The 13,638-nt window shown below is 37.0% G+C and overlaps 1 protein-coding gene across 5 annotated transcripts in view; it reads right to left on the minus strand.

Moving 5' to 3' along the window:
- Window positions 1-13,638, minus strand: part of ADAMTSL1 (ADAMTS like 1) — an 861,052-nt gene that overhangs the window by 187,373 nt on the left and 660,041 nt on the right. For 4 of the 5 annotated variants that reach the window (XM_054689144.1, XM_054689147.1, XM_037494100.2 and 1 more), the window contains one exon: window positions 3,442-3,492. The exons of the other annotated variant lie outside the window; for it this stretch is intronic. In XM_054689144.1, coding sequence (XP_054545119.1) covers window positions 3,442-3,492 — 51 coding nt within the window. The remainder of the gene's footprint in view (window positions 1-3,441; window positions 3,493-13,638) is intronic. 5 annotated transcript variants of the gene reach the window in all.

The following is a 13,638-nucleotide window of genomic DNA, read 5'->3' on the forward strand; positions in this document are numbered from 1 at the left end:
TCAGGTATAGCGAGGTTATCTTTGCCTGATTCTCTTCTCTCCTCCTGTGGATTTAAAGAATGAGGAATTTAAAAAGACAGAAACATCGGGACTAAGCTTGTCTTGTTTATGGGTATTGTACTTGTTGATGAGGACTGCTAAGGAACTCTAAGATTTCTCTTAAAATTATGTTAGATATAATTTTAATTAGAGAAAAACAAAATGTCACCAAGTTTATTCACTGTATAGTTATATTAAAAAATGTTGCACAATCATACCATCTTACTCTACTCTAGAGTAAGATTTCCTCGATATCGTCAGTCTGATTTCGCTACTGTGTGAGCTGGAATAATGTGTGTTTCCCAGTTAGAGAATTTTCCTCCACATTTTCTCTGCACTGTTCAAGTATAGGCAACAACTATTACCTTCACTGCCAACAGCCTAAACATGCTGCCAAATACAATATTTTCCTAAGCATATTTCCCCAGGAGACACCTAAGAAAATGTTATTATGGGGAAACTGAGGCCCTCTGTTTAGCGCTTAGGAGTCTTTCAGATACCTTTCAAGAGAATGAAGTAGCTTTGCGGAAAGTTTCTCTTCCAAAAGGGTAAGACCAATTCATTTGTCTCCATGTAATCTCTGGAGAGCATTCCTCTGGAGCTGGACAGCAGATCTGATTTAGCCTGAACCTTGAGCTGAATATTAAGTACTTATTCACATTGGATTTGATCTGACAGTGAACTGGGAATATATTTTTGAATGTACATTTAATCTTTTAGAGCATTAAGATGCCATAGGAAAAGGACATTTTCTATTTGGTACTTTAAACTCCTTAAATTTGACCCTTCTAAAGAGACAGTGATTAATTTCTGTTTCAACACTTGGACCTGACCCATAATGTAGTATCATAAACCCTAATAAGTATCTTTTTCAGTGTCAGTTATCACAGAAAGACAAATGATGCTAATATTATTCTAAGAATTTATAGTATGGCTCCAGTATACAACTATAGCTTTATATGTGAAAAATTATGTAAATTCCTGTATAATAATAGGGTTATGTGGAATCTCAAAGAAAAACATGTATGGGCATATTAAAGGAAGTATAACAAAAGCTGAGAAAGGATATAAGTTTGGCTTTCTTAAACCATGGGCCAGGTAAGTGCTTAGAGGAAATAAAGTGCATATTTTAAAGCGTAGAAGAATGACAGTTTAACTTCTTTGGCTTTTAATTTTTTATACAGAGTGTGCCTCGATGCAGAAATTCTCAAAATTAAGAATGATATGGAGAAGTTGCATATATTAACTAAAAATTAAAAAAATAATTCATTAGAATACACTATTATATTCAGGTATGTGTTACAAAGGAGGAAATCAAGAAAGAACAATAAAAAACTGCTTGTGTTTTGTAGCTACACTTCTGGTATTAAACCCATTTAAATAAGTAAAGCCTTCTGACTTGATTAGTGGGTAGCTGCCATCTGAGAACCATTTTGAGCATTAGTTGTTTTTATGAAATGAAAACATATTTGTAGAAATAGCTTCCACTTACTAAGATTTTATTAATAAAGCAGAATATCTAACTTCCAAACTAGTTCAGTTACAGCAGTACAAGGGGTAAGAAATGCAGTCTATTTATTTGTCTCTTCCTATTGGGATGCACAGAGAGGCCACTGGATCCACAGGACTGGGTACAAACAAACATTTGGGGGTTCATTTCAACCCACCATTGAGAACACTGGATGTAAGGCATTTGCAGAAAATCCAAATACATAAGAAATCAAAAATGCCTAACCTAAGATAGGCATTAGTCATACCAGAGAATTAAAAACAAGAGAGATCATAGACATGAAAAAAACATAGGAGTGTGCCAATACAAGGGGAAAAACATAAACCTGAGGTTGCTTGCCCGAGACACCCAACTTTGCCTTTATCTTGAAGTCTATGGTCTCACACAGAAACATGTGTCCCTCAGATTCTTATTGCACAGATACCAAAAGGGAAGTCAAATGCAATTTTGGTTCAATTAATATTTTTATATTTTCATTTTTTTCCCAAAAAGAATTCACCTTAGGTTTGGTTCTAGATCAAACCAACACAATGATACATCAACAACATTCTGTAATAATTCATCAGATTTATCAATATAGCCATAGGGAAATAGGAGAGCTGACCAATGAAGCAATCCTTTCATAGAAGAATGTAATAAAAGAAACCCAAACAACCACATGTAGTATACATTAAAATGCTACCATTACAGTGTTGCAAGGTGACTTCCTTGCCTATAGCTAGATATATTTAAGTAGTGGTCAGAATACCTGCAGCATATTAATATATACGTGTATGTACATGTAAATACATATTCCTTAGGTATACAGATATGCACATGTGTGGTGTATGGGTATGAATGTTGGGTGTTGGGGGAAGGAGAGAATGAAGCATCACCGGGGGAGCTGGACTAGGTGACCTCAGGATCCCAGTTTGTATCCCAATTCATTAAGTAGTTGGAGATTTTCTATTAAACTTTGCTTTATTTTGCAGTTCAGAATAAATTTTTTTTCCTGGGGTTTGTTTAGTTTGATATTGAGAAAATTACCTTGGATTATTTCCAACTTTTGCAATCTGATTTGAAATCAGAGTTCTAAATAGTAGCTGACACCCTGAAGGACAAACGTGTAGAGAGAATAGAGCAAAGATCTCAATGAGTGGTTTCTTCAAACCCAATGCTAATTCTGCTCTCTAGGGAGCTGTTTCCAAGGTGGCAGGTGATACCCCAGTAGCTAGTGTATTTTTCAGCTTCTCCAGTTTTCTTATGAATATATTAATAAAGAGAACAGGTTTTTTTTTTTTTAAGTGCCTGAATCACTTTATTTTTTCTAGTTTGGAGAAATACTGCACTTTTAAAAAGCAACACAATGAATGGAATTGTATGTTGTTATTTTTTAAAGCCCCTCCAAATTTTCTAAACAATAAGGATATAAAAAATCTGCCTTTTTCTACTTAATTTCTTCAGAGTAAAAGGAGAATATTTAGAGTCCCTATGCAGAGTATATCACATCTGGAATTCCACATTTGTGGTATTGTGATAATACTTAAGGCAGTGTTTATTTAACAGTTAGCAATAGCACTTTAATGACTAGGGTTCTATTGCAGAGGAAACATAGACTAGGACAAAGGGAGTGAAAGAAAGACATAACATAAACCTATACACTGTATCTAATCTGAGAGAATTACTGTGTCCACTCTAATGTAATATTATCCTATCTTAAAATGGTTTTTGAATGACAAGCTTATAGTCTGAGGGGGTCAATTATTATTCAAAAGCAGAGCCCAGGATGGATTGCAAAATATATTATCTGCCATTTTATTTTTATAGAAAAACAAAATCTACATCTCTATGTATATAAAAGAAGCAGAAGACTGATTTACTAATTCTAGCATCAGGATGATTGATTTACGTACCGAGGAAGGGGATGGTAGAGGTCATAAGGCATGATCTGCTTGTATCCGTCACTGTTAGGAACAATAATGCCAACCCTCTGAGTAGAAGGTACACACAATAAAATAAACACTAAATGATTACATTATACAATTTTTTAGACAAATGCACAATAACATTAATAAATTGTCTCTGAAAACCAATGCTAAAACAGTTCAATATTTTTATACTATAACTTTATGCTTTAAGATGGAGTAAGTTCTTTGACAGGGCACCGTTTACTAGAATTAGTTCTCTGATCCAAGCAGGAAATATCACTGGAAAGGGTGGTGGCAAGAAAACTTGACACCTCATCATTAACTATGACACAATAAGCTTGTAAATGTTCTTTAATCCCACAAATTATACATCCTATGAGGTCATTATTATCATCATTATTAACGTTACTTCCAGATGCTAACCAAGCAATTATGATCACTATCTTATTTCTGATGAAAGAGGGAGCTCGCTAAGCACAGGAGTATGTACCTGAAGATTGTCAATACTATGTAATGTGCACTAGCAAATAGGTTTCTTCTCTTGGCAACCTAAGGGTTTTAGTAATATCTGGAAAGCAACCATCTGGTTATTTTATAAAAGGAAGGTGAACTACTGAACATCATAGCCAACTGTCAACAAAAGCAGGTTCTGGGCAGTTGAAGTGATATAATAAATATAAAAGATTTTTTTGTGTAGTCTCTAAAATGTAATACAGTGTTAACTACTAATATGGTGGTGGTGACTGTCAGGGCTGTTACTATATCTGGTGCCCTAGGAAACTTGTGAGAATTATAACGAGACTAAAGGAGCCATATGAAATGACATTATAGACTGTGTGGCTAATGGATCCACAAGGAATGACATGGTAGGCAGTGTGGAAGTCCCCAGAGACTTTAAGGACTCCAGTAAATTGCACTAACTAGCCTCACTAATTTCAATTATAGCCTCCAACTGGTAAAACTTTCTTCTCATTGAGACCCCCAGCTTGTGGAAGATTTATAACTCCTGGGTCTTGAATAAAAGGGCTAGTGCAACAGAGCCTTCATCTAGAAAGGGGATAGAGAGCGAACTCAATAGATGGCAGCTGGGGCAGACTATGCTAGGCATGAGCAGAGAATACTTATTTTGGAACCCTTTTGAATAGTGAATGAATTCAGCTATTCTATGTGTATCCTTGGGATGACTGGAAGGGTCTCTATATATTCATATTCAATATAAATGTAGATATTTATATTTAAGCAAATCAATACTTTACATTTTATCCCATCCTCTGACATGGGATGATATGATGTGTTCTATTTACATGGCTAGCACACATATGCTTTCGAGTAGAAAGAGTAAGCTGGGCATACTATGGGCCAGAATGATAAAAAAAAAAAAACAACAACAAACCAGCTCGGACTAGAGATCATGAGAAATGAGGAAAGAATAAATGATAAGGAGGGTAGTTCCTGAAGAACCTACTGAAAGGCAAGGGAATGTCTGCAAGGAATTACATCTGTTGGAAAGAAAATGGAAACAAAGGGATGAAAAAAAAAAAGACTCCTAGTCCCAGTGGAAAACCACTGCAGTGCTAATTTATCTTACATGGCTACATTTTCTGTGTTTATTTGTTTGACCAAGTTTTTGTTGTCTTCATTTGTATGACCAAATTTTCATTGTGTATGGGTGTGTATCATCCTCAAGTAACAATGCTCACCAAAATGCATGCTGCCTTTGGAGCCTACAGCTCCAGTAAAACAGTGAAACAGACAATAAATATTAACTTTCAAATTTTCTCCCTGTTTTTATCGAGTTTGAGAAATTTGCTATTTGTCCATCTTCTTCTGACAGACAAGAAATTGGAGGTGAAAGATTAATCCTGCCTCTTATTAGAATGATTTGATTTCTTTCCAGTACATCCTGTCTATTAAGGACAGTTTCTTTCTAAAAGAAATATATTTAAAGAGTGCCAACATTACAAGATTCTCCTGATAATTTCTACATATATTGTGGTATACACTAACAGTAGTTACTAAAGGAATAAATAAAATCGACTTTGCCACATTTGTGACATGGAAAATGCTCAAATTGGAATGATGAAAAATGTCAATTGAAAAAATTGAATAGAAAGTAGAATATACAATATGATACACAATATCTTTCCTACCCTTACTATCTTTACACATGGCTATATCACTTCTAAATGCAAAAATGCATATCATTGCCTTCTCTCCTGAAAAAATTTATAGCTGTGATTTGTCTTTTTTAATATTAGAATGAACTGTTGCAGATCTCTGCCAGTTGATTTATCAGCTGATGATATTTAAAATGGAGGCAATGATGTTAAAGGAGACAGACTAGAAGAGAAGAACAAGGTTAAAAGGGGGAGTGTATAGAATTCAAGATGTTGGGCTTTGCTTTGGCCTGATTTAGAAATTATTATTTTTTTTGAACAAGGGGCTTTAAACCTGGATTCAGCAAAGCTATAGCTATATTTGTCTTTCTATGGCATGGGTCATGGTGAAGACTCATAAAATGACTCTATGGCACCTGTGAAAACAGAAAGATCAAAACAATGGTGCTCTGTCCAGTCCTGTTAATGCATATTCGCGTGCCTGGCCTCTGCTCTCTCCTGGGGTTCATGCCATGGCCCTGGTCTTTCACCACACTGTCACAGAAAGGCACACGCTCCTGCCTCAACTTAACTTCCTATCGCTTCCCATTAAGACAGCTTTTGTTCCAAGGCAGAGAGTATATGCTGAGGAAAGAGGAAAAAGCATAACATTTGGGGACTTTAAAAAGTTCTTTCCATATTTAGGTTTCATGGGTAGGTGCATGTGCAGAGTCGTGCATACATTTGGACAGGCATCTGAAAATGTAAGGAGGCAAAAATGATTTTTTAAAAAAATTGATCACAAATGAAGATATAAGACAGTTGGTTTGGGGTAAGACTGTTTAGCCTCTGTTGCCTTAGCTAATCTCATCTCTCATATACTTTTACTGTGCAATCACCTGCCCCATCTAAAATCCCCATCCTCGGGGGCCTGAGGAGAGAGTGCGGATGAGGACGTGGTTATTCTGGGCTTCTATGGTATAAGTAGAAAATAGATTATCACACCTGATCCTTTGTAAGCACACACCTTGCTGAACTGTCCAATGACAAGAGAATTCTTCAATGTTATGACAGCCTCATGCAATGAAATATAAATCAGTACCAAATCATGAAGCTCTTTAAAACAGTTTTGTGACATGTGAAATGCTCAAATTAGAATCAGAGAAAATGCCAATTGAAAAAAATCAAATACAAAGTGAAATGTACAATGGATACAAAATACTAAGAAAATACAGATGTTCGTGCATCATTTATACAATTATTTTCATGAAGTCTTTATATATGTGTATGTGCATATACAAGTATATTACATAAAGACCAAAGAACAGTTCCTAGTTCTTGCTGTTTGATTATGAGTGCTATTTTTCTTTTTTTAAATGTTTTTGTTTTCCAAGTTTTCTATAATGTACTTCTTTTTACAAACATAGCAACTAGAGTCTTTAAGATGAAATTGAAGCTTAAGAAGGTATAAGGCAGAAATAATTGGAAATATAATACAAATGATAAAACATGGCCATCATCTTAAATTTCATGTGCCATTAAAAATAAAAATTGACACTCTGTCCTGAAATCTTTATAGAGGCAACATTACAATAGTGTCTCTGACTTTAAAAATCAAGCCATAATAAGGTTCAAACTACTCACTGGTGGGATTTACATGGTGTGATACATCTCTCTCTCCAAGAAAAATCCTGGTATTACTAACTCCATGGGCAGGTACCTAAATTGCAGAGTTCTGGGTTCTTTTTATAATAAAATGAACCAAAGGGAGTCCTTGTCATGATTTCAATTATTCCTGTTTTTTTTTTTCTTTTTTTAAAGATTTATTTTTATTTATTTATTTATACAAGCACTGGGTACAGTCAGAAGTGCGGGAGGGTGAGAGAATTCACCAGAGCCAGAGCAGGGAGCAGAGCAGGCAGAAGGACCGAAGTACACTGCTGAGGGGAGCAGCGGGTGGCAGGAGAGGTCAGCGGGCGGCAGGAGAGGTCTGCGTGCCACATGGGACCCTCCTCCGGTGGCCCGGGAGCAGCCGGGGATCGAACCGGCGCTGCAGAGGCTGCGGGCAGCTTCGCAACCCAGCGCTCAACCGCTGCGCCACCGGGGAGGCCCTATTCCTGTTCTTCTGAGCTGCGCAGCTTCATTTCTGACTTCCTGACAGCTCGATGTGCTCTGGATGAAGTTCAACAATCAGGTAATACTTTACCTTCCCCTGCAAACTGCTTCTTCACTTGTGATCCCTGACTGCTAAGCACCTCCTCTCAGTGCTCTCTCTCTCTCTCTTATTCTGTTTCTCTCTCTCTCTCTCTCTATATATATATATATATGTATATATATATCTCATATATACATATATATCCCATACAGCTAGGGACCAAGATATGTCTCTACTTCTCTGTCTTGTGTGTACTACAAGCACACACTTGTGATGTCTGCCAAGCACAGCTCCTCCTGAGTTTATAGTAGTCTCCCAACAGATCTTTCTGTCGGCAAGCATTGCCTCCTCCAATCCAGCCTGTCCAATGCTGTCATAGCAACGGATATTTCACTTTCTAACTCAGAAACCTTAAGTGGCCCCATAATTACAATGCTCAAAGCCATTTCTTAGTCAGGGGTGACCTCCTCTAAAGCCTGTCCTTATTTTCTCTCTTAACATCTATTCAGAAATTCTTCTTTCTTCTTCCCAACACACACAGCACTAACTCCTCTTATCACTGTTAACTGTGTAGCTACTTCTGGCTGTAAGTTCCTTTTAGTTTTACACTATGGGACAGCATCCCTAATGGTTCTTTACTGTGTCTCTTAGCACAGTACCCTGCACAGAGGCAATTAGTAAATAGTCATCAAATGAAATTATAAGGTTGGTGTGTAGACACAAGCCATAAAACAACCGTTCAGATTGAAAGCAAACAAACAAAAGTAAGGCGAAACAAACTTCCACACTGCCTCTCATCACTGTGATGTCTGTAGCCCCACTCCTTGCCTTTCACTAGTCTGCCACCTTTGTGACAGGGCAGACCGTTTTGGAGGGTAGTTCAGCAGTTAGGAAGTCAGGGCTGGCAGGCGGAGCTGACCAGATGATGTGAGGCAGGGAAAGGACAGTTTCATGGCAACTGTGCTTCCAGCCTGCTTGTCTTAGACTCTGCATCTATTTCTTCTACTGGGTATCTCCAGAGAGAGCCATGACAGCTTTTTAAAAATCTCTTCTGTCTCATGAGCTTTTCAGGTATTTCACTGGTTTGTAACTGTCCAACCAACTCCCTCCAGGCAGTTGGATCAGGCCTTTGTTGACTCTTTGCCTTTGTCATGGTACTAAGCACAGAAGTTGGCACATATAGGTACTTAATAAAAAAAAAATGAATGAAATTGTGGGTGGTAGAGAGTTCTGGCACAGAAAATGGCAATTCATCTTCCGTAGACTACTCCAGGGTAACAGAAGCCATTCTCTTCCTAAGCAACACTTTAGAATGGGGCAGGAGAGAGACTTAAAATGTGGAAGAGCACTTGCTCCCTCATGAGTGGCAGAGCACAATGGAGCACGGCATGATAAGGAAAAGCATCCCCTGAGGCATTGGGAGATGGAAGGTCTACTCTCTGATCCTTTCTTTCTGTGTGACCGTAAGTGCATTACTTTAGACATAAGCAAATATCCATGTATGTACTGATTGAGATCAGAAGTTTTAAGATGCAGTAAGAATGGGTATCTAGAAACCCACTCACCTAGTTCTAGCCTCTGTGTCCCCTTCCCAGGGCTGCTGAGGGCAGGATTTGGAGCTTGGTGGACCACAGGTTGAAAACCACCAAACTAGGGATCATCTCAAAATATGTCCTGCTCTAACATTTGGTGACTTCATTAAACACATAAGGTTACCCTATTGTTCAAAGAGGGATGTTGGGATGCAGAAAATGAGAACATGTTCTGTAAATAAGTTATAAGTTTTTTAAACCCTCGTACCTACTAGGCAACACATTCCTTTATCTTTTGGAACCAGGCCAAAAAAAGCCTCTGCTTCATCATCCAGGATTTAAAAACATTTTATGGCACATATTCATTTTCTGCTATAAAATCAGCTATTGGATTTTTGGATCATTTAACCTCAAATATTAACATTTCCTCACGTCTACATTTCTGTGGTTAAACATTCTTGATTTAATGAGTGCAATTTCTGAACTGCTTTTAAATAAGTGGGACTAATGTTTCCTTAGGCTTTGTCCATCTTTTCCTGTACAGTCCTAAGTGATTTGTTCATTGTTTGGTCTAAGTAAACATCAGTATTTATACTTATATGAAAGAGGCTTGCTTAGTCTGGGTATGTGGTTAATTCAAAGACCCAGGGTGCCAAACTCTGCACTGAGAAGGCTGGAGTTCTGTGCAGGCCATGGCTAGCTATGTGAGGTTTATACCAAATCTCATGGGTAACTGAAGGTATATTATAGATTGAGGGTACTTGTGGGATCTGGTGACATGAATGCTACACAGGGAGTCTAAGAAGATATAAGACAGAAATATTGGAAATATAATTCATATGGATGAAAACAAGCCGGGTAGTAAAGGAGAGACTCTAGTGCTCAAAGCACTTAGAGCCCAAGATCTAACTTTCCTGGGTCTACCTTAACTTGGTGCAGGTCACTTAATTTCTTTGCATTCAAAATTTTTTTTTTAAGCTGTACATATATTTGATAATCTATTCCATGAGATTTTAGAGTTTGTAAAACTGACCTGTGATAATGGATATAAAAGCATTATAAACTTCAGACAGATAGAATGTTGGACAAGTCATTTCACACATTTGGCTCTGAATTTAATAATGAGAGCTGACTTTTGGTGAGTGCTTGGCCACTTGCTGAGTACAGAACAGTCATTATTTCATTTAGTTCTTATGACTGTTCTCTGACTGGAATATTCTACTCATTGTCTACATAGGATCACTCTAACCTCATGAAGTTAAGAAGTCACTTAGCAGGTAAACTGATAGGTTGAGGTTTAAAATGACAGTGCTGATACCTGGTCTATTAACTCACAAGTAAAAGAATTTCATAAATAATTATACTTTAAAAAAGTTTAAGTGTAATATAATACATGATTGTTATTATTTGTGATAAGCTGCCTTGTTAGAAGTGAAAGGCCTCTTTAACTGATTGTCTTGTGGTGTGGGGTATCTATACAGTTGGGGTGGCTATGACTATGCATTCTAACAAGCACCAGAACTCTGATGCATTTATCTCATTACAAATAATGCATGAAAGTGGATTTTATGGTGATCTTTCTTACTCATTAACTGTACAAAGCAGTATATTTAAATGAGGTTGATCATTTAAAGAGCAAGGAAGTTGTTACTTTTCTAAATCATTTACCCATTGAAAAAAACAAAAAGACCTTGTAATTAAGGAAAACATTATACTTCAATTGCTAAAAAGGCAACCATTTTCTAGTTCTTACAGTGAGCTCTTCTTTTTTTGGCATAAATCCCATGTAAATTAAAAGGCAATGTCTCACAGCTATTTAAGTGGGGGGTTACTAAGGCAATTGGGGATTGGGATTTCAGAGGTTGCTAATTATATTAACTTCTCATGTCATTATATTTTAAAAAAATCTGATAAGTGTGATATACTTTCATGAATATATTTCCTAGGAATTTGTGTTTCCTGCTGTTGAAACAACAGAGAAGTTTCTATACTAAAACAGAATTCTAGAGTCCTAACTTTTCCTTCCATGGATTAGAAAGCTGATTTCTGCAGGGTTGAGGAGTTTCTCTGAGATAATGTTAAAGTCACCATAACTATAACCTGAGTCACGAGAGCTGCAGCAACTAACATTTATCGAGTGCTTATCGGGTGTCAGGCACTCTGTTAAGTTCTTTAAAGCTAGAGCACCATTCATTCATTCCTCATGACAACTCTCTGAGGTCAGATATTGTTAGTATCCTTCATAGGATGAAAAAACTAGGCTTAGTGAGAATAGGGCTATTCAATCAGTAAATAGGTAGAGTTGGGATCCCAAGCCAGGTTGTTTCACGAGTGATCTTTCCTCCTACCCACCAGGCTGTCAAATTAAATGGTACTGGACAAAGTCCCTTGGACTCACCAAGACCTGCTAGTTGGGGCATACAAGTTTGGGCATCTGCTTAGGACCATTGCTCATTGCTCTGAATTCCTTGAGGGAAGGGGGAATCTGGATGCGGTTTCAGCTAGAAACAGACTTGTTTGCTAATGACTGTGACCATGATAGTGTGATGAGTGAGAACTTTTTACACTTGTCCAACTCTTGCCAATTTAAGCCCCCTTCATTACTGCCTTGGAGGGAAAACTAGAGTTCTGTGCCAAAAAAAATCTGAAAAGGTGGTTCTCTGATCTTCTCACAAACAATGTCTTGCACAATTTTCCCCAGACAGCCTTAACAGCCTTACCAGTCTTACAGACTGATATGCAAGGCCAAATGTCGCATATTTTGCGTTTAAAAGTACTCTGAAAACATAAGGTGCTTATTAGCTGAACTAAAACTAAGCCTTTTGTGGTTCAGTTGGTGCTGAACCACAGACATACATTTTGAGACTTTCTGGTCTTGAGAAACAAAGATGACACAGACAATTGCACAAAGGTGCTGCATTAAAAAATAGTTCTTCCTGGTGGAAGACAGAAGCTATAACTACAGCATGACAGACACAAGAGAGGACTGCACGTTTGTATAGATCCTAAGTGTCTTATCTACATTGGAAAAGGTTCACACCAGAGTGTTCAATGGATGAAGCAGAAAATAAGTGAAACATGGAGCAGGTCATGAGAAAATGAAATGACATGCCTCTGGACTTCTGGGAGTGTCATGTTGGGACTGTAATCACAACACACTCTACTAGGCAGCAACCATATAATGGAGCCAGTGATGTCACAGCTGTGAGTCACCAATGAAAAACATTTACTTAAAAATTTTTAAAATTTTAACCTAACTTCTCTTCCCTTCCATCCCTTAGTTCAATAGGCATTACATTTTGGCCTCCTCTCTGAGGCCCTTTAGGCTAGGAAACAGTATTTTATCACTTCATAAAAATGGCTGCATGAATGACACCAGCAGAGAGCAACACAGCCCTCTAGGGACAGAAATGCTGGGCAGTAAGCTGGGCTCAATTGTTGGTCTTGTAGAGCAAGATACTCAAATTCTAGTCTCAGCCAAATGTCATGTTTTGCATGTCATGGGTATTCAGGTTTGCTTTAGAAGAGTGGAAACCAAGAATACTAAATCATTAACTTTCAAGTGTCTACTGTACATACATAGTATGAGTTATGTTATGAACTACAGACTGGAAAGAAGTAAAGCAAAAGCATTAACAGTGGTTTCTTGTGGACGAAGGAGATTATCAGTGAGTTTTATTGTTTTTACTGTAGCCTTATAACTCATCAACATTAGTTAGCCTTTAGAATAAAAAATTATAAAAATATAAGAATTATTTTGAAAAGTATAGGGTAGATGTCAACACTCTCTTTAGCCCCAAGAATCACTAGATGAGCCAATCCACAAGCATGGAAGTCAGTAGATGTTGTTGGTCAGTGAAATGAGTGATGTTTCATCATGCATTAGTTCTAATATATATTTCCTTTTTATATAACAAAATAATGAGAACAATGAGGCTCTTTTGCTAAACAGAAAAATTAGATCTCAAGGATGATGGCTAATGGCTGCATATCAATCTATTTCAGGTTTGTTTTGACTTTAGATGTATAGTAATGAGAAAATTTTTATTATCAGAGAGATGTAGTTGATAATGGTAACTGTTTCTATAGATCAACTTGCTATCTTAGGATACTCAATTTTTTCAATTAAATAGACATATGGGAGAACTGAATTATGACCACAAAAGTTTTCACTTTGGTAGTAAAAATTTTTAGGATTTGTTACACAATTTCTCCAATTTAACTTGAATGAATTAAAATTAAACATGTACAAATATACTTTTGAGTTATTGTGTAAAAATACTATTATATATATACATATATATGTAAAATGGCATTTAGTGAACAACTGATTGAAAATCACTAATTCAAGGCAAAGAAGAACCTGCTCACCCCCATCTTGTGGGTGAGAAAAGTGAGG

The sequence above is a fragment of the Talpa occidentalis genome, unplaced genomic scaffold (assembly GCF_014898055.3).
Source record: "Talpa occidentalis isolate TD23 unplaced genomic scaffold, MPIMG_talOcc4v2.1 talOcc4.7, whole genome shotgun sequence".
Classification (NCBI taxonomy): Eukaryota; Metazoa; Chordata; class Mammalia; order Eulipotyphla; family Talpidae; genus Talpa; species Talpa occidentalis.